Below are 27,553 nucleotides of genomic sequence, written 5' to 3' on the forward strand. Positions count from 1 at the left end.
ACTTTGAAAGTCATGTAGCCTGAACTAAGCTTGAGGCTGTAAGTGGCATACCGGTATTGGCATCCTGCAAAGACAAATGCAGTTCTCAAAAGTGTAAAGATAGAGATTTATTAAGTAAGTACTGCAGCCTAATACCACTGCTTTAGGTAGATTCCCCTGCTATCAGTAGGATGCAAATGTTCAGCCATTTTCAGCCTCACACTCCTGCTCGGATGGTTGGACTCCTTCTCTTTCCCTGCCTCCTCAACCATTCCCTTGTCTTTCTTTTCTCAAGACACTTTTTCCTCTCTGGCCTTGCATGTCTGTTGCCAAGATATTTGCCTTGGGTGGATGGCAGATTTATAAGGCAGCACATCTGGTGCTTGCCTTATAAAAATGCCAGTTTGGTAACTTTCAGTACTATGCAAGTGCTTTCAAGTTGCTCTAGACGTACGGTGGCTTGGTGTCTTTTCATCACGAAAATCAGCAGCAAGACAACTGTCTCATTAAAAAGATTGATTTTCCCTTTCCGCGTCTGGACTCCATGAAGAGTTTAATGGGGATTCTGTGTTAAGGTGACACTCGAGGTAATCTGGTGGATGCCTTATCACCCAAAGTCTCCTGGTAACCTTATCTTGTTTTCCCAATGTAGTCAAAACAGTTTAAAATTAATATGAGTTTATATGAGCAGCTCCAACAGAAACTCGACATAACAAGACTGTTGAAGAAGGCCATCTGTGAGATCATCTATTTCCTAATATCTCTCTCTTGAGAATGGCTACTCTTTCACTTTCTCCCATATCTCGCCCTGCGTTCCCTCCCAGCTCGGAGGAAAAAAACTGTGAAATGGGGAACGAACATAGAGAAAAAAGAAACAGTAACTAAAGTATTTATGAGAACCAGCATTGTCTACCGCTGCACGCTCATAAATTCAGGCTGCCCTCTGATTTCACTGGCCTGTTTTACAATGGTTACCAAGCGTGGCTAATGGTTCAGGATCGCTGACCATGTATGTTTGTCTGTGTGAGCCGGAGAAGGAAAGAAGGACACAAAGAAAGACAAATAAAGGGAACCTATTAAAACCGAGGTGAATTCCGCAGAGAGGAACCGAGTTTCTGCAATTCATCAACCTGCCGAAAAGTCACCCTGATAAATAAGGGCTTGAATGGGAGAAGACTGCACGGCACCTCAGTCCACGCAGTCCGCACAGCCACACAGGGTACAGAGACGAAGAGGAGGAGGAGGAGGAAAAGGTGGAGGACCCTAATTGAAATCATATGCCTGTCTTTAACTGAAGACCGAGACCTTAGCCTGCCTCCCTCACCGGAGACACAAACAAATTCAGGGTAACTCACACACGCGCACACGCACGCACACACACACACACACACACACACACGCGCGCACACACACCACATCCTCCTCCTCCTCTTCTGCCTCCTGCATGGTTTAATCCCTCTAGACCTACGAAATTAAGCTTTTCACATGGCGCTCTGCACCACTAACCAAACACAAACCAGCCCTTTATGGCTCCCTGGCCCCCGGGTGCCTCGCTGGAAGCAGATTCAGACGGGCTGAGGCGGAGTGTGGGGGGGGGGTTGCGTGCTGTGAGGAAGATTAATGTGGCAGTGGAGTCCAAGTTTTGAACGTATGAAATGTGTCGTATTTTATCAATTTACACTTTTAAATGAAGCTGTTAAACTTTTTTGTGCCGATAATGTTTTCGCCAAGTCAAAATGGTTTGAGTTAAATGTGCTCTGATGTGGCCAATTAGAGCATTATGATACGGCCTTAAAGTTTCAGGTGATGGCCATTTAATGTCAAGTGTGACCAATAAAGAGATTGTTAAATTATTTGGTTTGGACGACACGCAGGTATGCTGTAGGGCAGGGGTACGCAAAGCATATAAATGTTTGAATGATTTATTTAGCTGCTGTTGTTTTTTTTCATACCACACATTGCATGTCGGCTATTTCAGAGGTCTGCTAGGAAAGAAACACAGCCTTCAGACCCAAGTTCACAGCTTGTCAGATTAAAAGCTCTGTTGACGGTGATACAACTGCAGAATGGTCTAGTTAGCTGTAGAAGTACTTGCCTAAAAGGCATATAAAATTGTTAAAAGGGGAAATAATTAAAGAAATACCCCTAAAAAATGATCAAGCCAACAGGCCAATAAGCAATAATAGTCATATACACATTATTTAAAGAACATTGGTCCTTTGACTCGGGCCTGAAAACGAAATGGTTGGATGGAGACCAAAACAGCAATCGTCCTTTCATCCTTCTAAATTATGTTCTAAATCTGAAATCTGAATCTGAATGGGGCCTGGACGGCTATAGTCTCCCTGAAACCCTTCTCCCCCTGCGATGAGTGCTCTCAGTGACCCCGTCCACTCCCCAGCATGCTGACAGCCAAGCAGTGCGGGGAAGGCACCATTACCAAAACCCTAAGACCGAGTTGGACATTTCTGGGATTACTGACTGATTAGTGAACACAAACAACCAAATAAGTGGGGTCACAGGTCTGTGATCCCAGAGGCCTGCTGTGTGAATGTATGTGGAGCTGCTAAAAGACTTTCCAGCCGCCATGCTCCACTGGTCTGAGATTCCCTGGCAGGGGATTAAGTAGCAGAGGTAGCAGTAAACATATTTTGGCACACTTGATGAGAATACTCGTAAAAACCTTTGATGGCCCCCTGCTGTTAAGACCTATTCGGGGTCTCTGTGATATAAATATTATTCCACTTTTTTGCACAAAATCTAACTGGTCTTGTCGGGTTTTACTGCTCCTTAGTGTAAATAAGCATCTGAGACAAATTAAGTTTACAGCTCTGTTATGTCTTTAATTTATTACTATCTTGCTTTTTAAAGAGCGAACGATTCTTAATGACAGATATTTGACCAAGCAACTGATTTGTTCCATTCCTAAAACAAATTTCTATCTTATCCATCACCTTTTTTTCTTCTTTTTTTTTTTTTTAGCAGAAGCAAAATCAGTTCCAAGCAGTAAAGGAATTACTGTGTCTGTAAGTCATGCAAGGACTCTGTCTGTCAGCTCCTATTAATGTTAGCTGGGAGAATTCGCCTTCAGCTGCCAGCTCCCGGGCTGAAGCTGGAAGCCTCCGTGACGTGTGATCCAGACCGCTCAGCTTCCGCATTGCAAAGCCTCATTCTTTCCACAAGGGCCATAGCGCTCGGCCACAATCGCTTTCACTTTAATGACAGGGTAGCTAGCTGTCGAGAATGGCATTTCTGACGTTGTGTGCCAACAAAATACTTTTTGACTTTAACATTGACGAATAGGCCTTTCCCACTTACTTGAAGATTAATGGAAAGAATCTTCAAACTATCTGATCCAAGAGTAAAACCGACAACCGTAAGGCTAAAATGCAGATGTAAGATGAGATTGCCATTTTCAAGCCTGGGGGCATTTTTTTTCTTTGCATTTGTCTTCCTCAGTTGAAAAAGTTTCCGATTTAACATACTTAACATGCTATTGCACTCAGAAATCAGGATACTGGTCCTTAAAACAAAGAAATTACATGAAATACTGGAATTTTGCTTAGATTTGTTTATCTACTGTAAGACCACAAGACATTATTTGTTAGCTTGCAGAATTGACAACTCCTGAGAACCTCTTATGAAAACACTGCATCTGGTGTTTTTGATAAAGTAACACATGTCTTAGAAAATCTAAACAACCTGCACACGATTCGCTCTTACAGAGCAGAGAATCTTGCAAGTTTATGCTGAATCCTGCCTGCCCCGAGAGGACGGTAACAAAAATGTATGGAGGATTTAACGGATCACCAACATGGGCAGGAATTCTCCCGGTGCTGCCGATGGTCAAGTCTGACTGTGGAAGAGGATCAATGTGTTTTTGTGTAGAAGCCTACAGGTATATACAAGGAGCACAGGGTGTACATATGGGTCTCTACTTGACACAACAGACATGTTGATGAATGATGTTGAGATACCAGGAGGGGAAAATGTCAACTGCATCTAAAGTTGAGTGAATCTGATTCAGGAAGGAACAACAACAATCAAGAGTGCTCTGATGCTGCCGCGGGTATCAAGATTTGGCAAAGCAAGGTTTATTCAGGCAGCAAAACAATGTTCAGCCCAAGATGGACAAGCTCTTACAAAAAAAGGTGACCTCGATTGAGCAAAAATGGCTGATCTGACCTGGCTTATCTGAATGAAGTTCAACTTTACAGGTTTTTATTATTAATTTACTATATGGGCTGCGGGTCATACCTTTCAGTCACCAGGGAGGGGATCTTCCATGGGGGAAAAAAATGATTAAGGTGGTCATACAGATGAATCATTGTTGGCTAAATATTGCCTTTACATCCTCTCTCGAGGGAACCCTATTGTTTTGCATGAATCTGTACAAAGACTCTGATCACAGCTCATCTGTTTCCCCAAAACTACATGATGGAGCATAAGTCAAAATTTGGTGGTCAAAACTATACACGCACGTAATGCTGTTCTGCCCAAGACACCTCATCATTATCTCTTCCCTGCCAGCCCTCTTTATCTTCAGGAAGTTGTGTATGACATCGATCAGGCAATCTTGCCAAGACATGTCAATATCTTGTGTTCCCAAGGTGAAAGGAAACATCTCAGAGCTTCCACGTGTCACTTCCTGCTCAGGATCTAATTCCCACAAGTGAGGTTGGAATTTCTAACTATGGCAGCTGGACAAGAACAAGAGGCTTATGATGAAAAATGGAAAAGTTAAATACAGAGTGCTGACGTCAGATCCGTAATAGATTCAGGCCCTTTTCATTCGGATCAAGTGGTGAAACATTTACTTAGAAAATGTTGCAATATTCTAAGTAAAATGAACCAAACTTTGTTATAAAAAACAGAATTTCTATGAAAGCTGTGTGCTAATTTCCTGAGGAATTTGTTTATACATAAGCTCAAGTGTCCGGTTGTGGATGACAATTTCTAAAAATCTTTGCCGGCACAATAAGAAGTTGTGTTGTCACCCTCTTGCAGTGATTTGATTGAGTACATTTTTTGCTCATGCTCTTCAAAGAGGGCTCAGGGTTGGAGGAACTGCGTGGGTTCAGCCTGTGTTAGAGGCCCCGGGGCATTTATTGTTTCCAATAAAGGAAAGGTGTCTGAGGAGCAATCACCATTGTGTCAGCACAGGCGCTTCCAGCCATATCTTTACACAGCAGGAAACAAAGAGGGAGAGAGCCCTGGTCTTTTATGTGACCCCAGGGGGCGGATGTTTCCTCTTTTCATGCAAAGAAGAATTTACCTGAGCGTGAAGCTAAAGTGGCCCTGACTTAGTAGTTTCCAGGCGTCCAGGTTCACTTCATTAAATGAGACGCCAGGGAACATTTTTTAAAACTTCGGCGAGGGAGGGAGAGAGGGGAAGGGAGTGGATAAGATGTTACAGAGATACAGAGAGAAACAACAAGGAGAAAAGAGCATGAGAGAGAGAGAGAGAGAGAGAGAGAGAGAGAGAGAGAGAGAGAGAGAGAGAGAGAGAGAGAGAGAGAGATTTGCTACTCTCAAGTTACCCACAAGCAAAGCCGTCCCGTCATGCATGTCCATGTTTGTATGTATAACTGTTGTAGCTGATGGTTCCTCTCACTCAAGTTTGGTATTTCCTCATGTTAATCAAAGCAAGGCCCGAGCTGGTGCTGAGGTTGTGATTTGAAGACTGCTGCAGAGTTCCGCCCATTTGCTGGACATACAACGCTAGCTTGCTTACAGGCTGTAAACACTATCAAGATGTAAATTTATACCTCAGACATGCTTATACTGGGATAGTTTACTAGTGGATAGGTTTGTTTAAGGGAGGTAGTTGTCTGAGAGGTTCTCTTATTCCTTTTTTTATGGACACCCAACGGTAAACCAGCAGTTAGAAAGATAAATCATCCTCGGAGAATTCTGATCCCACGACCACAGTCAACCCCGATTCATTACATACGCCGGAGCCTCTTTCACTTTTGTCTCTGCCACTGAAACAAAACTTTCCTGTAAGGTGTCAAACTCCCATTGATGAGTGGACAGATTGATTTCACCTCAGGTCTTTGTGCGACTGTTCCGCCCTTTAGAATACCCTGCTTCAGTGGGAGCTGGAACACACACAGATCAGTCCTGGCTCCACAACTACCTCAACACAATATTTGACAAATGGTCATCTCTCACATGTCTGAGCCACAATATGTTCATTGTCTGTCTGTTTCGCTCACACACTCGTCATACTCACAGCATACTGTATGTGCAATCACACACACACACACACACACACACACACACACACACACACACACACACACACACACACACACACACACACACACACACACACACACACACACACACACACACACACACACACACACACACACACACACACACACACACACACACACACACACACACACACACACACACCCTCCTGTTCTCTCCCTCCTCAGAAACCTGTTGGCTTGCCAGCACTGGAAAACTTGGAGAAGATCATCTGCTCGAATTCATCCTGCCCCGAATATCCGTTTGGCAGCTCGTATGATTGGAGAACAATCAAGATACTATTTCAAAAACCATTCTCGTGAACAGTGGGATGCATTATGTCATTCATAATCATGTGAATGATAGTGCATGTGCAATTTACAGATCCAGGGTTGTGCCCGTTTCCATGGATTCTGTTTGAGACACAAACAGACTAAGAACACTCTGGTCTCACACCCTGCAAAATGCACTTTTGCGGTCACGGCCCTACACGTGAACTCCAATGACACTCAGTTCAGCACAAATCTCTGCTAAGGCCCAACAGTCTCCTTAAATCCAATCATACCTTGTAGCTGAGCCAACAGAACAGTGCACATCACGAAATCATAATCTCCACTGCGGAAGAATGAGAAGTCGATGAAAAGACGAACTCAAAAAATCTGCTAGATTCTGATTTCTATTTAAATCCGAATCGAATTGTACATTATTATTATTGGCAGATTATTCTTAGCAATCAGGACGGCACTTTGAAATGCAGCTTTTAGAAGCTTTGCGATATACTAGTAACTCTCATTGTTTTGTCGTGATAGAACTCGCATTGGTGGATAACCTGAGCCTTTGAGATGCAGTTAAAGTCCCATTCATTTTTTCCATACACAACGTTACGTGAATCACAGTTGGAGCACATCTACGACTTGGACGGATATGAAACTTTCCATTTAGAGCCATCAGTCAAAAAATACACAACTGTGTCAGAAAATGCCTGGTTCCTTTATCTTAAAAAAAAAAAAGTGAAGGTATAAGCCTGTGCACATAAAAAACCTTTCATTTCAGCAAGAATCCCTCAATAACAGTTTTATAGTTCTATAGTTTTGTGTGTGCCACTAAAGCCAGGGAAGATCTGAAGAAAAACAGCTGAAAACAAGCTGCAGGTTGAATCAGTTCACGTTTGGATCCTGGGCCCGTTTTGGACTAGCTGTGTTTTGTTTTCACAAAATCAGCAAAAAATCATGAAGAATTTGCTCCCGCTCTGATTCATGCCACCGGCTGGATTCTATTCAACAGGGATGGCAAACGTGGACCACGGGTAATGTAGTAAATAAACCATGCCAAGTCTGTCATGGCAAACACACATGTACAGGGTTTTTCTTTCTGTGATGAATGGGACTTCCTTGTCTCACAACTGGGCTAAAGACAGAAAATCTTATAAAATGGAGGTCCCAGAGCCATAAAAACTCACTAATTAATTTTTGAGGACTGATAAGGAACTCTAAGGAAATTTTAATATTTTAAAACCCAAAGCCTCACCAAAGTACAAGCAGAAGAACTCTCAAACGAGAAATTCAGGCAGATCCGTCTTCGCAGCACCCTTGAGTGGGTGTGAATTGAAATCTAAAGAAACACCTGTGAATTGGGTAAATCCAGAGTAAACAGTGGTTACCTGTGAGTCAGGCTCCGTGTAAGGGCTTGTCTTGCCATCTTCACTAACAGTTGGCGACCACACTCTGTCTCCTGATCCCGACCTAAAAGTCAATACCCATAGAAGAAGAAAAAAAAGAGAGAGAGTCTCAGATAAATCTTTCGCCATCTAACACCCGAGCATTGAAGCATGCAGTCATTTCTGCTGAGAAGCATGAAAGTTTCTTTCCACAGAACCTCCTGTGTATAAAGTGTAATTGTTCCTGCGTGTGAATGTTGGAAAGAGTGAAAGAAAACAGTTTACTTTAATCCTCTTAGAATGACTGTGAGCTGGGTAAGATGACAACCTCTGCGTCACATGATATTTAATAACTGTTGTCTAATATTAGTGGTGCGGCTGGTGCCGGTCTACTGTATGTGCCAAAACACTCAAATACATTTAACACATCATTTACAGTACTGGTATCTTTGTGTGAGTGAGTATATGTATGTTTGTAGATGTGCATTAGTGCATCTGGCAGGTTTTCAACATTAGGAATGGGATAAAGCTACGTCCTGGCCTCCTCTCCTCCCACTGGTACAAAGATAAAGTCATCATCACATCATAACTCCACCGTAAGAACTACCTAGTCTTTGAGAGCACACACTGCAGTCCAGGGCCATTTTCAAAAGCAGTGATTACTGAATTAACGGTATTTGAGATTGACCCCCTCCTTTTGAGATTACCAGTAATTGACTCCAGTTGCCTATTCTGAAAAACAGTACATGACTTACTAACTAGCAGCAATGATACAATACATTATTTACAGCACCTCTGAATGGGCCAACCGTGTGTGCACTAGCAGGGGTCCAAATGATAGATTTTGTTTTTTTTAAAAGGCAGATCATTTCATGATTCGGTGAAACCAAGGGTTTGCATCTTCACTAGGTGCATTGCAAACAATTCACATTTACAGAATATAAGAAAATCCATTTACATACACAAACTTGACTGACTTACCAGGTCCACTGCTGACCTCGAGCAGGCGTGTACATAACTACCGCCAAAGGTCTGCAGTCTTTAAAATAACCACATATGTCATGACACGCCGTTTCAAAAACGACATCGTTGGTCATATGAGTTGGAGGACAGGCTCTGACTTAGTTGGATCATCGAGTTTTGGTTGCCACGGTGTGGGCTGCTGTGTGGCAAGGCATCCGATGTGTGTGTGTGCATTTGTCAACCCCACAGTAGTTGGGAGTTGACGTCTGTGAGGTAATCAGCCTGCAGCTGGCTCGCCGTTGGCCGAGCTGAGGCAATGCTTCAGATATGAACCACGGAGGTGTTGCTATCACGGACCTTTCTCATGAGGCGCCAAGTGTCTGAGAGACAAACAACAACTACTGCGTAGGACGACCCACGTCCCCTCTGCCAGTGACGGAAAAGCCTTCATGTTTTCAGATTGTTTGGTTTCAATGGCTACGGCACAAACGGCCCATTGAGTCGAGCAAAAGTTCAGACTGAAGTGGCCTGTTTTGCGATGACATTTTGGGAGTGCATGACAGAAACGTGGAATTAAAAGTCCATCCATCACAGTACAGTTATGAACGCAGAGGCGTGAGTGGAAACTGTGAGACTTGGGATTCACAGTGTCGCACTTGTTGTGAAGGTCAGTCTGGAAAGGGTTTTCGTTCACGTACTTAAATTTGAAAAACCATTCCACTTAAAAGAAAGAAAAACACTGTTAGCATTGTTGGTTGTTATTGGAGTTATCAGGCGCCGTTCTTACAGCTGCATGTCATCACACACATCAGATATTGAGCAATCTCAAAGGTAGCGCACCATAAATGGCCACGGCAGACCGAAACAAATGTATTTTTACTTTCATTTTGGCAGTTTTGGTTTAGGTTTTAGGTCAGTGTGTGAGACGGTCTGTGCTGCTACACATTCCCAACCTGTTGATCATCTCCCCAACTCTCCCTGGGTAACTTCTCTCCTTTTATCTGCCTGTCTGATCCAAAGATGAATCTAGCCTGAGTCATAAAACCAATAAACCTGTATTTTCCTGATCTGCAAGGCTACAAGAAACTAGATATTAAAACTGAGCTGCAGTCTGAGACTTTGTCTCGTCTTACTTCTATCTCTCTCTGATGCCAAAAACGTATTCTGAGAAGATCGCCACAGCAGCAGAGTGCTGCTCTGTTTCTTAATAGATATTCACAATGATTAATAGGAAAAGGGTGAACAGTCCCGAGCTTATTCCTACAATATTGTCTTTGATTTCCACCCAAGGGCTCCACCTCTGCTCTTAACTGTATACATAAATGTCTAACAAGATTGAATCCAGACGATAAAAAGAATAAAAGGGAGACAAAATATGGAGAGCTTATTTCTGAAAATGTGATAATCCTTATTCATTAAACGCTTTTAAAATAAGAAAATAATTTAAAAAAGAAACATGATACTGACAGCAAAGGCAATAAAGTATCATAAGAATTATAACAGGAAAGAAGAAGGCAAACACCCCCCTCCCCCCAACAAAATGTAGTCACATAAGACTGAATATAAATGGGTTCATGACAAAAAATAAAGAAAGGACCACACATACAGAAAGAAGAACAGACAAAAGAAAATCTCAGGTCATCTTGATGACTTTACAGTTCTTTCCTTTGGTCACATTTTCCCCCCGCCTGACCTTCTCCTGCCAGGTTTAATTTCCTGATTGGGGTGATCTGGTTTTTCGGAGCGGTGGATGAGTTTACTTTGGCTGCACAGGATCACCATGTTTGAGGAGGAGCGAGGGAGAGAGAGACAGCTGAAACCCCGAGCGCCTTCAAATTAAGCTGCGGCTGATCGCGGAACATTTCAGGGTTCACTTAAGAGTCTTGCCTCACTTCATCAGACCGCTCTGGACTTTGGGGCCTACCACACATCAGACCCCACTGGAGCTGCTCCCATGTTATTTTGTAATGTGAGAAGAGTTTAAATACTTTATCCTCAGCAAGTAAAGGGAGAGGATCACTGTCTGAAGAGCAGCTGTGGGGGTCTCGACCTAAAGGGAGTCACTTGGAAAAATCTGCATCTGGGTGATGACAAGATCAACGCAAGAGGAGAAAAAAAAAAGCAGGGATGATTGTGGTCAACCCCGCCTTCCTCCCTTTCTGCAACAGAGCCTCTTACACTCCATTGATGCTGCCTTTATAATCACCACAATAAAGAGGCCTTGGGAGAGCGTGAGAGGAATGGCAATATGAAGGGATGAAGGAGAAGAAGGCAGCGGTGCTGCTGGTAGCAGTGAGGCATGTGTGTGAGTTGGCTCCTTTTTAGAGGTTTCTTTTTGTCCCAGCTGGAGTCCTGTGTTCATTCGGTCGCATGCAGCCTCGTGCACAATTCCTCAGCTGTGAGTCACAGGTCTCGGAGTCAGGGCAAGACAGCAGGGGCAAATCCTGCACCGGAGAGGTCTGACTCTGTGTCTTTTTGTCTCTTTGTCTCTTGAGTCCTCCTGAATCCTCCACCCTGTGTTCGGTTTGGATTTTTTACTATTCTAGTCTCATGACAAAGACGTCAAGGGGAATTTAGGGGATCGTTGTCAAGAACAATCCCGACAAACTGGAGGAGTTGGTGTGAGTGGATGACCCGCTCTACTCCCTGAGCTACAGTTGCCCAACGACGTGCCTCGGTTTTGAGAATACCTACATCATCGACTCAATCTTCTGTTGCCATCCCAAGAAAATTTGAGATGAAGACGTCACGTCTCTGGGTAATTTTGACAAACCAGCACAAATGAAATTCCATTCAGCCACATTTGAAGCAAAAAAATGCCCCAGAGATGACAACACTCTACGTACATGCAAGTCAAGCTTAATTCCTGCCAGGACCCAACTATAAATTTTCTTTTTCAACAGTAAGTGAAACTGAAACAAGAACAGCAGGATGTGTCTATTTCCATATTAGACCTCTTTTTGTTGGACCATAAGGACAAGACCCACAGTAACACACAGGTCTGTCATCGTGACTCATTTTCTCAGCACATTTAACTCGCCACCCAGCATGACGCTTTCCGGACAGCTTGACCAGCAATGGAAACACACACCCCAACTGCCATCATCTGTTTCTCAGACCTCCACAGCCACATGGTTTTCTCCAAGAAGCTCTGGCAGTCAGAGGGAAACTGCGGGGAGGTGAGGTCAGGGTGAACGAGATGGGAACGGAGAAAAAAAATGAAGAGGAGATCAGGAAATAATCGATAGAGTGGGAGACAACAGAATGGGACGAGGTGGGTAAGGGATGAACCGGGAGGAGAGAGTGGTGGAGAGAGGAGAAAGTAACCTCCACAGCTGGTTCGTGTATTCCCAGAGGCCGAGCAAAGCAGACATGACACGCACCAATATGGGCCCAATGTGTCTGTCCAAGGTCCTCCGACACGATGGTGAACTTGACAGTGTGTGCACTTGCGGAGGGGGCGGCAGCCGTTTCCCCCTCCACAGCGAGACCAGACCACACCGCTCCATTTGATCACCAATGCCAGGACCGAAACTAGCGAGGGTGTTTCACCTCTCGGCTGAGTGCTGACAGGCCGGCAGCAACGGGAGGACGGATGGAAAATGGAAAGTTGTGTTAAAGTGGTGACCTCAGAGAACTTTACTTCTTTTTCCTTGTCCTCGTCTTACCTTCTGTCTTTTTCTCTTCACTTTCTCTTTTGCTCTTCATTTTTTAATCACCAATTAATCTGCCTCCTATATGCTCACATTGTCCACCTTACTCGTTTGGACAGGCAGAAATCCACCTTACTACACAAAGATGTTCAATTATTCCTAAATCATGGTCCATGTCTGCATTCATATTCTTCTTTTTTGTTATATATCAGTGTCAAAGAAGTCTGAATAATTGGGGCATTGTACAGGTAAATATTATATTAAAAGTAAAAGTATGTAGTCTCCAAAGCCTCAGTTTTCCAGACTTTAATGCAAACAACAGATGTGTTTTGATTAAGTTTATGGCAAAAAACACTCATCTTTACCTTACTTTTCATCTTCAAAGTGAGACAAAGTAAATAATCACAACAAAAATAAATTCTGGTGGAAAGCAAAGTTAGTTGTATTTTCTTTCAATGACAGTATAAAAAAAAATCCACACAAAGAGCTGCAGCTGCCTGGCCCAATTTTCATGGTTCTCCTTTACTTCTTATTCAGCTTTCATGAGCTTCCCCCGGGGGCAGCCAACCAGAAACCCTCCGACGCGATCTCAAAAAAGAAATTCTCTATAATACAAATGATGAAAAACCGGGGGTTATGAAAGTAATAAATGCGAGGGCTTCACAAAGAAACATTCTTGCATTACACAAGACCTCAAGCTCCGACGCATCCAGCGTACTGTAATTTTGGTTCACAGCAGACGTGTAGACTCATATATTTGTCCATCGGCAGCAACACAAAATTACAGGTCTCCCATTTCACCATCTATGCCTCTGTGACTGTTTGGAGTGTTTTATGGCGTAGGTTTTTAATGAGGGCTGAGCACTGATGTCCTCTGAGATATTATTTTCTAGTGAGTTAGCACGGGTTCTCCAAGTCACTCCCAATTTTTTGGGGGACTCCAAAATCAATGCCTGCAATTGAACAATCCTCAATTATTCCTACACCACACAGCTAAGTGTTTTTTTTCTAATGAACTGAAAATCCCACATTTCACTTCTCATTTAGTAAATAACTATAATGAGTTCTTGTCTTTTACATAATAACATGACATCCCCATTGTCTGGATAATTAACATCATAATCAGATAATAAACTACCAGTTTTTTCAAGGTTTTGAAAATGTTGATGCCACCCATATATTTGCCTTTGTTGCCTTTTTACCAATTCAACTTCTGTGAGTTTCTCAGTGGTTAATTTGCAGTAAACTGTGACCTCTTTTTTCCCCCCTATTAATGAATTTAGGCTTGGCTCTCTTTTGTTTGTCATAGTGACTGTTGCTGTGTATTCAAACACAACTTCCTGTGCAGCATTCTTACTGGGAAAAAAGATACCACATATTAGGTGTTAGGAAGCTAAATGTAGGGCTTTACTCTTCCGGCTATTTGGTGAAAAGATTTGCTTTTGGAAAACATACAGTATCTATGAAGCTTTTACCCATACAAAACTTTGATTTTTGTAAAGTGTGAAAAAGTCATGTCACAACGTCTCATTTATCCAGTCGGAGTGCATTTTGAAACTCACAATGCCTTGTGTCCTCTGCCTGACAGAGAGAGACTTAAATCTGAGCTTCACCGTGCTGTCGGTATAACTGAATTTCCAGCCATGCACAAAGCAGAAAACGTTGGCTGTAAAACACCATTCTGGGCCCATGTGGATTTCTCACTTGGTCCCTCTGATTCACCGCTCCTCTACTTGACTTCAGTTTCCCCTCTCCCTCTGCCTTTCTCAGCTTTCAGCTACTCCCCGTCTGCTCTCTTGTCTTTTTGACCCCAAACTTTCATATCCATTTTTAAAATTTTAAAACGCCTTTTTCCCCCCTCTCTACTGCTTGAACTCCTTTTCTTCGCTATATCTTCCCTCTCCTTCACCACAGGCTCATTTCAGCTCTGTGCACTGGAGCCAAAGGGTGCATGCCTATGTATCTCTCAGACATGACCTACCCTCCTCCTGTCTAGCAGCGGGGCAATTCACACTGTAATTATTCAACCAATAAACTAAGGGAAGGTCACATACCAGCAACTAGCCTTGTCCTGCGTGTGTTGATATATGACCCTGCATCCAACTGCTATCTTGTCAGTTTAAATGGTAAATTAAGGAGGATTGATGAACAGCATGTGTTTGGTGGTTTTAATTTAGAAGAGTAATCTTCAGCTAAATAAGGTATTTAAATGACCTTACAGGGGGTCTATCATCACCTAAAAGTCACTTTTAGCTTCCTTTACATTTTTACATGTATATTCAACACATCTGCATTTTACCCACAGTGATTTTATGGTAGACTGATACTGCAATTGTATAGATTTTTATTTATTTTATCAACAAGGTTGCTGACAATTGTGTTGTTATGCACCGAAACACCGAAGCAGATTCCTGGTATGTGAAAAACATACTTGACAATTGTCAACAAAAAAAAAGTTTTTGTACTGTACTCAAACAAGGACACTGTGAAATTTTTTTTTAAAGTTATGGTCAAGATCCCAAAAATGTTCTCATAAAACCTACATAGGAAATGTGTGAAAAATGATGTACAAGAAACCTTTAAAACATGGCATCTAAGATTTGTGAATCAATAAATAAATATGATTGATCTCCTGTAAAGTGGTGAAAAAGGTGATAAGGAATAAATGTGAGGCAAATCATCATCTCTGGGGATTTCGGGGGAATTTAACCTGAATTTGGAGACATTGGGGTGCAAGAGGGTGACATGGGAGTGCCCTTGCTCCTGCAGCTGAGGAGTAGCTCCCCTGCTCTTTGCACTAAATACCACTTTGTGTCCTTAAATACATTTTCTATCCCTGTGTGGACAAGCCACTGAATGCTCTGCCACTCAGCATGATATATGAATGGATGGGTTCGACTACGGGCTGAGGTGAAAGGCAGCGGGGGTTGTGTTGCGAGCTGGAGTGCACACATGACGCACAAAGTGCTTTTCTGTCTGAATTTGGAGCGTCTGCATGTGTGAATCTTGGTTTTTCTGACGGGTCTGATTACTTGCGGGAGTGATTCTTGTATCCACAGGTCTTGTGCTCCAGACCATTACGGGAGAGAAACACTGTGTCGTCTGTTGCCCTAAAAGGAGAGAGCTGAAGCAGTAGTTGGCTGTTGTCACTTGTAACCAAGGCTGAAACCACAGTGTTCTCCATCTGAGAGGATGGGGTTCAGAGGTTGTCAGAATCGCGCGGCACTTTCCAGCACTCTGGCAACCCAAAGTAACCATCTAATACAAATGTGGGAAGCAACTGACATTTCAGTTTTTCCTTGGTTATTCCCCATCTCCCCCTCCTCCTCCCTCCCTCCCTCCCTCCCCTCAGTCATTAACTGTTTAGACGGATGATTTCCATTCCGTTGATGCTGTCAGAAACATGTTGCTCCCATCTTGCACTTAAGGTCAAGTCCTCCATTGTCAGATACGAGGTCTAGAAATAATGCAGAGTGAAAGACAATTTTCCACCTCCTATAGTACTGAAATGCACAATATTGCCCTGTGAAGTCCATTTGAAAAAGGTCACTGTCTGACTCACTGTATGCGCAAGCCCCATTGACTTTGACGGCGCTCTATGGGAGCGGTGAGTCGATCATTTAAACTGTCGTAAACCTGTCATCTGTCCCTATGACTCGACTGTGCCAAGCTGAACAGACCCACTAGAAATAGAAACAATATGTGTTCCCGGACGGGAGGCTGTGAATTACTTTAGTCTAGTAAGTTTTCAACTTAATTCACTTAATGAGCGTCAGAGCAAAAACCATAAGCCGTCTGTACTGAGGGTCAAAGCAGCAATGACTGATTAGCAACTGACTAATGTTCAAACATTTCCTGATATAAGATTATTCTGCACGTCAGTCTTCCTGAATGGAAAATAAGCTGCATTGAAACCTGGTCGAGCCTCCAGCCTCGAGCAGAAATGAGGAGCAGACGACTGAGGTCTAGAAAGCTCTTTTTTTTTTTTTTATTAACTCCATACCCCCAGATTCTTTTCATTTTCAAAATTGTAGTATCAAACCACGCGATATCGCTTGAAGCAATTTATCAGACCTCACTTACCTTCATACAGCTGTTTACAAAAGAAACCCCAAACAGTGGAGGTCCCATTTAAGGCAACTATAACTACCTGTTCGTTGCTGTTGTTCTAGTCAAGAACTTACCAAAAACCATTGTGTACGGTGTAAAGATTAGACACAGTGGGTTTGTGGTGATACCCGACATAAAAAGTCCCATATCAGGAAAATGAAAACACACAGTCGGTCATTTCTTAGGGGTTTGACCAAATGAGCAGTGCTGTTTTTCTGGCGTCGTGTTTTACATACCTGCTGATGCTGAGTGTGAGCTGCTGAGTGCAGGTTTTGATCCTGTTCTGAGCCTCCATGTGTGTCATCTGCTCTGTGCTGTCGCCATTGATGGTCAGGATGGTGTCCCCTGGACACAGGTCACCTTGGGCCGCCTTGCTGCCTGCTGTCACCTGGATATAACATTCACACACATACACACACAACAAGCCAAGCACACCCAAAAAAAGCAAAGAAAATGCTGTCATGACTGGTGTCAAACTGTCCGTGAGAGAGAAAATACAGAGAGAGTATTTGTGTGGGAGAGTCAACACAGAAGCCAAATTCCACAAAAAGCAGCTCTCTTTTGGCCAATGTAATATTGCGTTGGGCAGCACCTTTGGTTTTCTTTTTCAAAATGCCAACAACAATGACACATGGAAGTGAGAGGCCACTCAGCATTTTGACAGACAGAATTGGAAATTTGTCATGGAATCCTGTTAAAGACTAACAAGCTGTAGGTTTTATGATTGCTCAGCAATGGCTTTAGACTGAACACTCACGGAAACTAAGTTACATTAACAGGGTCTGCATGTGAACCTTGAACCCAACTGTCTCTGTGTAATATTAGATTCATTTGAAAGCATCTGCTCAATATGTATGTCCACATCACTGTTATTTTGAAGATTATCTTTCAGCCGCTGGACAGTGAGCAGGTTCCTCTCTGTGATCCTTCATTTCCAGACACATGATGCTCTGTGGACATTTGAGCCCCACAGGGGTGGGAGGGCGGGGGTCCCAGTGGGAATGTTTCACCTTTTCAGACACACTAAGTAACATGTGATAACAATTTTCCATTATTACACGCACACACTGACATGCACAAATGTCCCCACTATTTCCAGGCCTGCCGCTGACTGGTCGAAGGTTTTTGGCAAACGTGAATATATGGAGAAGCTAGCAATCAAAACCTCCATGATCAAACCAAGACATCCACAGTAGGACAGTCAGTGTCATGTGGCAGCAAGCTGCAGAGGAAACCACTCAACAAAAAGTGTCATGAAATGTGAACAATCATCATTGTGTCTCCAGTCCTTCTTTGTGCGCACTGTGTGCTGCGATGAAACGTGCAACTATTAGTTTGACTGCGTTTTTCCAACCATTAAATGTGTAGGGAGTTTCTGCAGCTGGATTCAATTGAGTCACACACTGTTTGTGGAGGAATTCAAAGCATCGATCTGTGACATTTTCATCCAAATAACAGTGGGATTTGCTACTCTCTGTTGCAGATTAAAATAACCTCAGCTGGGATTGAACCATTATTCATTTAGATCATTTCTAGCAGCAACAGAAGAATGAGGACAGTCAAAACTTATGACAAGAGCAATGATAGTAACTACAGTGTGACTGAGGGTTTTAGTAAAAAACAACGCCGTATTATTATTGACATCTCTTGGCGAAAAGCTATACCAAAGATGTCACCAAATGCAAAGTGAACCAGGGGTAGCACTTTGTCATGTCTGAGAACTAAAAGGCTTAAATTACTATCTGTATAAATGCAAAGGGAAAGATTTATGATTATTTTCCAGTTAATGAGCCCCTTGTATGTCAGGTGTTGGTGATTAATCTTATTCCTCATACCTGAGCGCCCACTGCCTGACCACACAACGTCTTGTAATGCCTATTACCCTGACAGTTGCACATTAAGATATATTATTTTTTGCAATACAACCTAGTGTTAAAACAATACTCATACTCGAATCCAAGAAATAAAGATATGATTGGCTAAAAATCTAGTCTGGAATAAAACACAAGAGAGGAGGAAGAAAAAGGGAGCTGCTTGTACAAGGGAAACAGAGCCACTAACTGGGAAGAGCGTTTTAAGAGCAAAGGCACACGAGTTCACGCTCCATGAAGCACTAATAGCCAAGTCGTGTGGTTCAGATGTGGAGTTCCTAATTTACAGCTTTTGACTGCACCAATGTCCCCTGACTCAGTTCCGGTAAGCTCAGGGGTCAGCGGCATTGAGGGAAAATGTGGGCGAGTCTCGGGGAAAGAGAAAAGCCATCTGAGCTCCCTTTATTCCTCAGCTGTTTTTGCATAAATCCGACATAAATCACATAAATGAGTATATATGTATAATGTGTGGGATGTGGGTTACAGATATTTTTTTTTCTTGAAGGGGTGTGAGAAATGTAACAGATTCTTGTTTGTCAGTGTTGATAGACGTTAACTGGAGGTTAACAACCTTGTGTGTGTGTGTGTGTGTTGGTATTAGTCTGGGCTGTGTCATAGTGGACCAAAGATCATGAGTGAACACTTCAGGGTCAGGCCGTGAATAGTAGCGCAAGCGCATGGAACACACACACACACACACACACACACACACACACACACACACACACACACACACACACACACACACACACACACACACACACACACACACACACACACACACACACACACACACACACACACACACACACACACACACACACACACACACACACACACACACACACACACACACACACGGGTATGCTAAGTGCCACAGTGGCATGGCTGAGGTCATCACCAGAGGTTAAACATTCCCGAAACGTAAGGAGGGGTGTAGAGTTTTGTGGTTCAGACGTATCATCATCATCATCTGCTATATTTTCACTGCAGATGTAGTGATGTAATGACTTCAAACGATGGCGCTTTAACAAGGAATGCTATTGTCTAATTACTCTACTTATAAGCAGCTTTAAAAAACAAAACAACGAAATTTGATTTGTTCTATTTTTGTCTTCTTACGCACAAGGAACCGCTGGTGGTAACAAAAGCTAAGTGATAAATTTCCGCTTGCTTCATATGTTGGCAGAAATAAACATAAATTCATCTAACTCAATAATGAGAAGAGACACGTCTGTAAACTAACAGGGTGTGTGACCACATCTAATAAATAGTTTTCTTGGTTAGATATTGTGAGTTGAACCTAAATTAAATGATCCAACTTTGCTTTAAGTAGTAGCTCAGTATCATAATATGAAATGAAATCAATCCCAATTTCTAAGACTCCAGGCAATTGATTAGACATTATACAAAAGTGCGTTATCTAACAGGCGCCAGACACGTCTTATTATATTGATTGCGCGAGCGGCAATCATGGGTTGGAGGCGGCATTGATCACGCAGAGAACAGCTTTGCTGGTTGTTGGGCAATATAAACAGTCACAACACAATCAGTGACATAGTTAATTGCTAACAGAGTGCGCGGTTAGCAAATGACAGCGTCATGTCACAACGAGTCATCGTGTGGCACGCTGAGGCCCGATGACGAGTGTGTTTCTGCAGTGTGGTTTCACCGCGGCCATGTTTTTTCTGTGTGTCTGAGAGGGAGACGGACGGCGGCAGCGAAACACAGGTGTACTTGTCCATGTGAGTTGTGAAGTACGTAATGAAGCTGCACCCACACTCTCAGTGGAGTGTGACGTCAGTCTCAGGGAAAAGTATCCTCAAGTGTCATGCTGTGTTGACGTTTGTGTGCACGGCCTTTCTTTTTCTTAACTAGATTAAAGCCAAAAAAATGTTTAAGTGCTTTTCCTGGTATCGTAAAGAGTTAAGAGGATTTTATTTTCTGCAATTGTGGTTTGTAAAGAACATTGGTGATCCAGGATGAGGATCTTGTGCTGTTCAGTGCAAAGCTTGATTGTCTTTTGAGCTTCTGTTCTGCATGTTGATTGGGTGGTCCTATTAGGAAGGAATTTTAATATTACATCAATAATAATTCTTGTACAGTAGTTGAAAATTTGTCAGAATTAACTTCATCATTATACTGTTAGTTTGTCTTATTTTTCAGTGACTCAAAGGCTGACACTGACAAGGATTTAAATAATCCAAAAACAACAGTTTAAAGACATCTGAAGAAACATAATTCGATATAAATACATCTTGACCTGCAAATCACCAAATCAACTCTTCCAGGCTGGTCATTTCCAAGCTTTGTGTGAGAAGAAACTGACCCTTTTTAAATGTTTCTCTCATGCGTGAATTCCATAGAGGCGCTTTCTGCTGGGTGGGATCACTGAGTCGCTCATCTCGACAACAGAGGGAATAATTCCTGGCAACGTGTCAGACGCCTTTGTTTGCTTATCGGACCTGCGATAGGAACCATGGTTATGACCTTGGTGACGCTTTGGAGAAACATTACATAGCTCGGGGTGTGAGTTTGTGACTGGTGTGTGATAATCACACTCAAACAAAGAGACTGCATGTGCCAAGACCAACAGAGAATACTGTTGCTTATGATTTAATATGTAAGGTTAGACATGAATGAGAACACGGGGAAATGGGAGAGTCATTCGGAACTTGATTGCATTCTGTAATGCATTTGTGTACGACCACAGTATTACTCAATGATATTACTCATCATCAAGTGCATGGAAATCCCTGTAAATCTACATCATGATGAGATTAGAGATCATTCTGACTAGTTTTTGCTCATAGGTTTAGTTTCCCTTCCCTGTCATACGTCTTTCTTAATATGTGAAGCTTCAACAAGTTCATGAATCAAGAATCACATTTTAGACATTGGCAACCCTTACAGCAAACACAAAAATGTATGTGGTGATAAAAGCTGACGAAGAAAATGAAAGGTTGAGAAGTCAGACGGGAAGGCCCACAAATCAAGTCTCAGTTCATGACCTGAGAGAAGATCTAGAGCCAAACTGCATCCTGCTCACACCTGCGACACTGGATGAACTTCCCGTTGTCATCGTGGCCTTTTACACAGAAGCCGGTTCATCCATAAAACTGAAATTGAAACTTTTAAGTGATATTTTTTTCTAAATTTGTTGTTGTTGAAATAACAGAAACACTTATTACAGAACGCCACTTCTATACGCGAGGCAACCGGAAGAGGAGGAAATGCTCAGCGGCAGCAACCCAAGGACTCGCATTGTTCCCTCTGCTCTCAAATGTCAGCAACGCCACAGCAGGAAATTCTTTGACAGTAATCATCTGTTATCTCTTGCGCAGTTTTTTTCTCTAATGGAGATGCAGCTCCTGCCATCTATTATTCTGGCCTGGAGAAATGAGCTAGCCAGAGAGCAGCTTGACTGCAACAAACCAGCAGTGTCAGAAGAACAACCCATGTGGCTTTAGGTCACATGTTCCGTCTCTGGTATGTTGCAGAGAGCGAGTCAGATGTACACTGAGAGATTACAGGGTGCAGAGGGCATTGAGTTCATATGACGTATACCAGCTAATGCAATAAGAAAAAGTTATGTTAGCTTTTAATTCATGCATTGCAATTTCAGTACCCTTGTATTCTCAGCATATGACACGTGAAGCGGTAGGACTTCACATGGCTTAAGCATTAACCCCATGAAAGTTCCAGGAATTCCATTAACGAGAAACTGCTGATATGCGGGGCTTTACAGGTAGAGTATAACTAATGACAAGGAATGTGCAGATTATACGTGACTCTAACTTTCTCTCTCTGGCTGTCTCATTTCCTCCTTAAAGGATAGTCTCACATTTTTTTAAAGATTATCTTAAAACAACAGTTTTGAGAGTTTTTGGTCCTGATGCTCTTTTCCACTCTGGCTGTGATCCCTTCGCCCCTCTCTCTCATCACTCACATTGAAACCATGATAAATTGTGTGTCTCATTGTGGTATGGACAAATTGAATTAATATAGGGACCAACAACTCCATAACTTACATATGGGAATGTCAGTGTTGTTTTAAGATTAAAGATAGAAATGTGAACCTTCCCTTTAAAAGCATAAACAACATTCTACCACAGTTTATCAGTTTATCCTACTTTGATAATGCATCAGTCGGTCTGAGGTTGGACTTTGATTCCATTCAGATGGAGACAAAAGAAGCCACAGAGAAAACAGTGAGATAGTGTCAGTCTATTACTGAGATACAATGAGTTACAGATGGTGTGGTCAACTGTTATTATAGGAGTAATAAGTTAACCTGCCAGGTTGATGATGTCTTCAGTCTGGAAGAAATAATATGTCCCACTAATTTCATTCCCTTAGTTCTGGTTTTTAAATTGAGGGGAATTGCTGCTTTTGGGCATTTTTCACAGTTATCCTACATTAATAAAAAAAATGAAAACAGTTTTGGTATCAAGCCAACTGAAAGTACATGCCAAACTTTCTCTGGTTTCAGCTGCTCAAACATGACGACTCGTTGGTTTTCCTTTGATTTATCTCTTTCTAAATGTCTTTCAAGTTTGGAATATTGGTTTGGTTAAAAGAGCACTTTGAAGATCATCTTGGGCTCAGGGGAACTGTGATGGACATTTTTTTTTTTTTCCTACTATTTTACGCAGATAATCAAATACAAGCTCAGTGTTAATAACCTGTGCAAAACAAAACCTCTAAAAGTGATGCGAATTGACGAAATTCTTCACATTTCCAATTCTTGCATCAAGAAAACAAGCCCATACAGCGGCATGGGCAAAATAAAGTTCTCCGAAGGGAAGCTAGACTGTGATTTGGGTCATTATTTGACCAACACTCAGCTGTAAATTCCTGTCCCGAGGACGATTGTTTGCCAGCTGGCAGGACTGACAAGCGTTCTGTGTCACCTTCGGTCCGGACATTGGTTTACAAAAGGGCTTTACACCACAGCTGCCATATTCAGCGTATCCTCTCTAAATGCTTCTGCCGTTACAGCAGTGATTGTATATATTTGTGTTTCTCTGCCACTCTTTCTCTCTTTTAAACACACCGCCATTGAACAACCTACAGCACCACTGCATGCGCAGACACACTATCAGGGCAAATGTTTCCAGAGTCAGACGTGCCATTAACTGGCCGGAGCCCTAATGGGCTGGCAGGAGACTAATGAGGCTTTCCGGGGACATTATCACCTTAAGCAAAGAACCAGCTGCTGCCATCAGAACTTGTTTTCTGGAATTTACAACTTTCACCGTTTCCCTTCCATGGCATTCCCCTTTATATATGCAGAAAGACATGAAGGAGGTAGGGAGGAGATGTGTCAATCAGGCAGAGTAAAAGTGGGATTGGAAGGATTGCGTAAAATACAAAAAAAACAACTCAAAAGCAATAAAGCTTTTAGGCCGTGAATCAACCCTTCTCTTTTCTTCTATTCACCAGCTGTATAGAGCCAACAGACACTATCACACCCGCAGCACTGTTCTGGCTCAAACGAGGCTTACATGATACTAAAATAGTCCCCAAAGAGGCATTTTGGATCCTGTATAAGACATAAAGTATGTCCCGCTGAAACGCTCACAAACAAACTCCTCATACATCTCTGCATGCATCTCTCTCTGTGACACCATTCAACACGCTGTAATTGCTGTCTCGGGCGCACACTCTACAGCAAGAATGCATCAAACGTTAGATGGAACAGTTAGTTTAGGAGACACAGCAGCAATGAATCACATCGTGCTTCAAACTCAGAAGGCAACCAGCTCCCAGAAGGTGAAGGCGAGAAGAATTATTCCCCATCACTCTTGGCCAGCTCATGTAAACCAGAAAATAACACACCAGGATATAGTATTATCGAGTTCTGCCAATAAAAAACATTTTGTGTTGTCAGCTGATGCTTCAGAGGTCAATTAGACATTGAACTACTCAAATAGTAATGCTGGGACTTGCTGCCAATGGACTGTGTGTATTTATGCCGCTGACATTGCATATTTTGCTAAATGTGCTTGTATCTCAACAGCTGCTTCCCTCTCTAATTTTCAAGCCAGGGTTTTGGAATTAGACAAAACTCCCTCATTTATTCTCACAAGCAGCCTTTTCATGTGAGCACTGGTTTCGGTTGCCACCTTCGCTACGTAACTGTCTGCGAAGTGAACCTGCTATTAATTTCACTGAAGCCATCATCACTGAGTTACGCAATGATAAAAAAAAAGAAACTTCCCAGTGCTATGCCATGGTTTCCATATTGGCAGCCATGCAAGTATGCAGAGATTAAAGTGCAAAAAAATGTGAGATTAATTATAGTGAAACCACAACTTGCCTACTGTACAAATGACTACAGACGTTAGGAAGGTATGCATCTGCTTTAAACAAATCATTGAACACAAGAGAGCTGAGGCCATAGTGTAGGATTTCCCTTTTTTTCCAAATGAATTCTGGTGTTGGGCATAAGTCTATGCTGGAAACTCTGCACCATGCACGTAGGTATGGAGGGAATCATTAAGATCAGGCATACAGCCAGTCATCAATCAACAAATCCACAGAAAAAAAGGCTTTCCCAATAATATTGAGCACCTACCAAAACAAGACATTTAGGAGCGAGGATTTGAGTTTGATTTCTTGATATTTTTTTTTCAATCTTAAACATCTTTGCAAATGTGTCAAACAAACCCACAGCCAATTGCCAAGACTTTGCATTCACTGTGAGTCAAAGTATACCTTGCCATTGCGTCATAACTCTTTTCAGGGATAAAGATGGGTTTAAAAACCAGGGAGCACTTCAGGTGACCTGCAGCGGTTGTCTGCCTCTCATTAATTGCCCACCGTAAATCTAAAAATTACACCTCTAGTTTGAAGTGCTAGCGGCCCTGTAGTTAGAGGGTCGGTTTGGGACTGGTGATGCAGCTGAGCACAACACCTGGAATCCCTCAGTAGCACCAATGAGCTCTGATGAAAAACAAATGTCAGCACCAACCCCCCCTTCTTCTACAAGCCCTGCAGCAGGACTGGGCTGTGTTTACCCTGGCTGGGATAAACTATGGGCTACTGCCAGATCCACTGCCAGAACACTGACTCTTGACCCATATTCCGAGGGTCAGGAAAGTTCAGGAAGGGTTGTAGAGTTACTAGAGCTTCTACCACCCATAATGTTGAAAATGATTAATGAACACACGCAACGATAATATCAATATTTTACAGTTTTTAGGAAGGAATATACAAGAGCCTGTCTTACTGCAACCTGGAACCACTTTCACGATCGGAAACATTATTCATTTCGGAAGAATTAATTTGAACTATTAACTTCAAAACTCTCCTGGACTACTTGACATGAACATATGGCCTCATATCGAGGTAATTCAATTATGAAGCAATTATTTCATAAAATCTCCACATTGATGTTTTTTGTTTTTTTTCCTCCAGGCTTCTCTTGACGCTGGTGATATTCAACGCCATTAACCCAATGGTCTGCCAATGGCTTTCACTGGTGACTTCAGGTGCCAGGAAATAGACGACACCGTCTGTCATGCCTCTCCATGTTAATGCACTCATAATTCCTATATGCTGCGATGGATAACGGACCACGGCGATTTCTCATTTAAGATGAATTAGTTGAGGATGACTCATCTGGAGCTGTTCAGTTGTGAAGTTATTGAAACAGTTATAACTCAAGAAAAACTTCAGCACTTACAGTGCCGGTGAGTCCTCGAGGCGGTGCGCACTTTACGCACGGCTCAATGAATGGATATACGCCAATCAACAGAACAACTACAAAAAGCTCCAGACAGCAGAACCTACCCGGGACACGGTTAACGGCGTGCTGAAGTCCCGTCCCCCCACCAGTCGAAACCCCCAGGGAGAGGGTCCCTTCAGGGTCACGGTCTGCGGCATGTTCGGCGTGGAGAGACTTGCGAGAGAGGCGAGCGCACGGACGACGGGGCGCGGCGGTGATGGGGGGAAGATGGTCCGCGCTTCCTCGGATGAAGTTGAAAAACAAGAACGCGAACCAGCCAGGGTCCTCTGCCTGCAGCTGCTAGGCAACGCCGTGCCGAGCGTGAAAACGTCTCCTCCCCTCTCGACTCGACTTTAAATAAACGAAGCCGCCTGTGACGCGCGATGACGGCTCGTCCCGCCCCCCAGTCACCGGCCGGTCTGCGCGGAGAGGGAGAGGGAGGCGGCGGCGGCGGCCGACCCCGAGCTGTCCGGGGGAAGCCGCAGTAATCCGCCTCTTGTTTCGGCGCTGCAGGTACGAATGCGGGTTACTGCAGTCAGCCCGCTGCTCCGCCATCAGCTGAATGGATCCGAGGGGCTTTTCTTTTTTCAGTCGTTCGTTCAGGCATTTAACCGGTTGCTTTCCGACCAATGAACACACAGGTGTGGCTCTAGTCGTCACGGAACTTCACCTAACCGAGGTACCCTTTGTGTCCCAGCTGATCGGGATCGAAGAGTATGAGTTCAAAATGCATGTTCAGAAAGCATTTTACGAACACTAACTGTGATTGTGATTGTTTTGTAGGTTAAAAAATAATCCTGCTTAGAGTCCCGATGTACCAATATACAGTATTTCCATCAGCGTATCTTATAAAACCTTTCAACATTACTCCATTGCCTGAAATGGGCCTTTTTCAATATACATTTAATATATTATACACAATCAATCAATCAATAATTAATTTGGAAGTGATAAAGGTCTATGTTTTGAGTTTTGCTCTGCGGCTCTTGCTAATTAGAACTAAACACCAACACTTCAGCTATTAAAATCCATCTTCTGTGTAGCCCTGGGTAGTTTTCATGGAAATCCATCCAACCGTTGTCGAGACATCTCGCTGAAACAGACCAACGCTGCCGTTCCGTAGAGCCACCAAATGGTAGTGTGACTAAAAACAAAATTCAAACCTAGATGGGGGCTCACTGAAAAATGCAGGCCTCACGGTCCTTGGAGGATAATCTGGACATCCACTTAAAACTGAGGCCAGTCAGTCACTCACTGATCAGGGTCTTAAGCTAAAAGCAGCAAGGGCTGTCTGTCATCTTCAGCAATGCAGAAGCTATGTGGTGAAATC

The 27,553-nt window shown here is 42.9% G+C and overlaps 1 protein-coding gene across 2 annotated transcripts in view; it reads right to left on the minus strand.

Annotated features, from left to right (window-relative positions):
* The window catches only part of pdlim4 (PDZ and LIM domain 4), a 59,789-nt gene that overhangs the window by 14,870 nt on the left and 17,366 nt on the right, over positions 1-27,553 (minus strand). The window contains exons 1-3 of one of the 2 annotated variants that reach the window (XM_035626693.2): positions 26,289-26,880; positions 16,857-17,008; positions 7,898-7,979 (exon numbers count right to left, since the gene is read on the minus strand). In XM_035626693.2, coding sequence (XP_035482586.1) covers positions 7,898-7,979; positions 16,857-17,008; positions 26,289-26,381 — 327 coding nt within the window. In that variant the 5' untranslated portion in view covers positions 26,382-26,880. Of the gene's footprint in view, positions 1-7,897; positions 7,980-16,856; positions 17,009-26,288; positions 26,881-27,553 lie in introns of those variants that run through there. The other variant, XM_035626695.2, reaches the window with a different exon arrangement.

Source organism: Scophthalmus maximus, chromosome 2 (genome assembly GCF_022379125.1).
Source record: "Scophthalmus maximus strain ysfricsl-2021 chromosome 2, ASM2237912v1, whole genome shotgun sequence".
NCBI lineage: Eukaryota > Metazoa > Chordata > Actinopteri > Pleuronectiformes > Scophthalmidae > Scophthalmus > Scophthalmus maximus.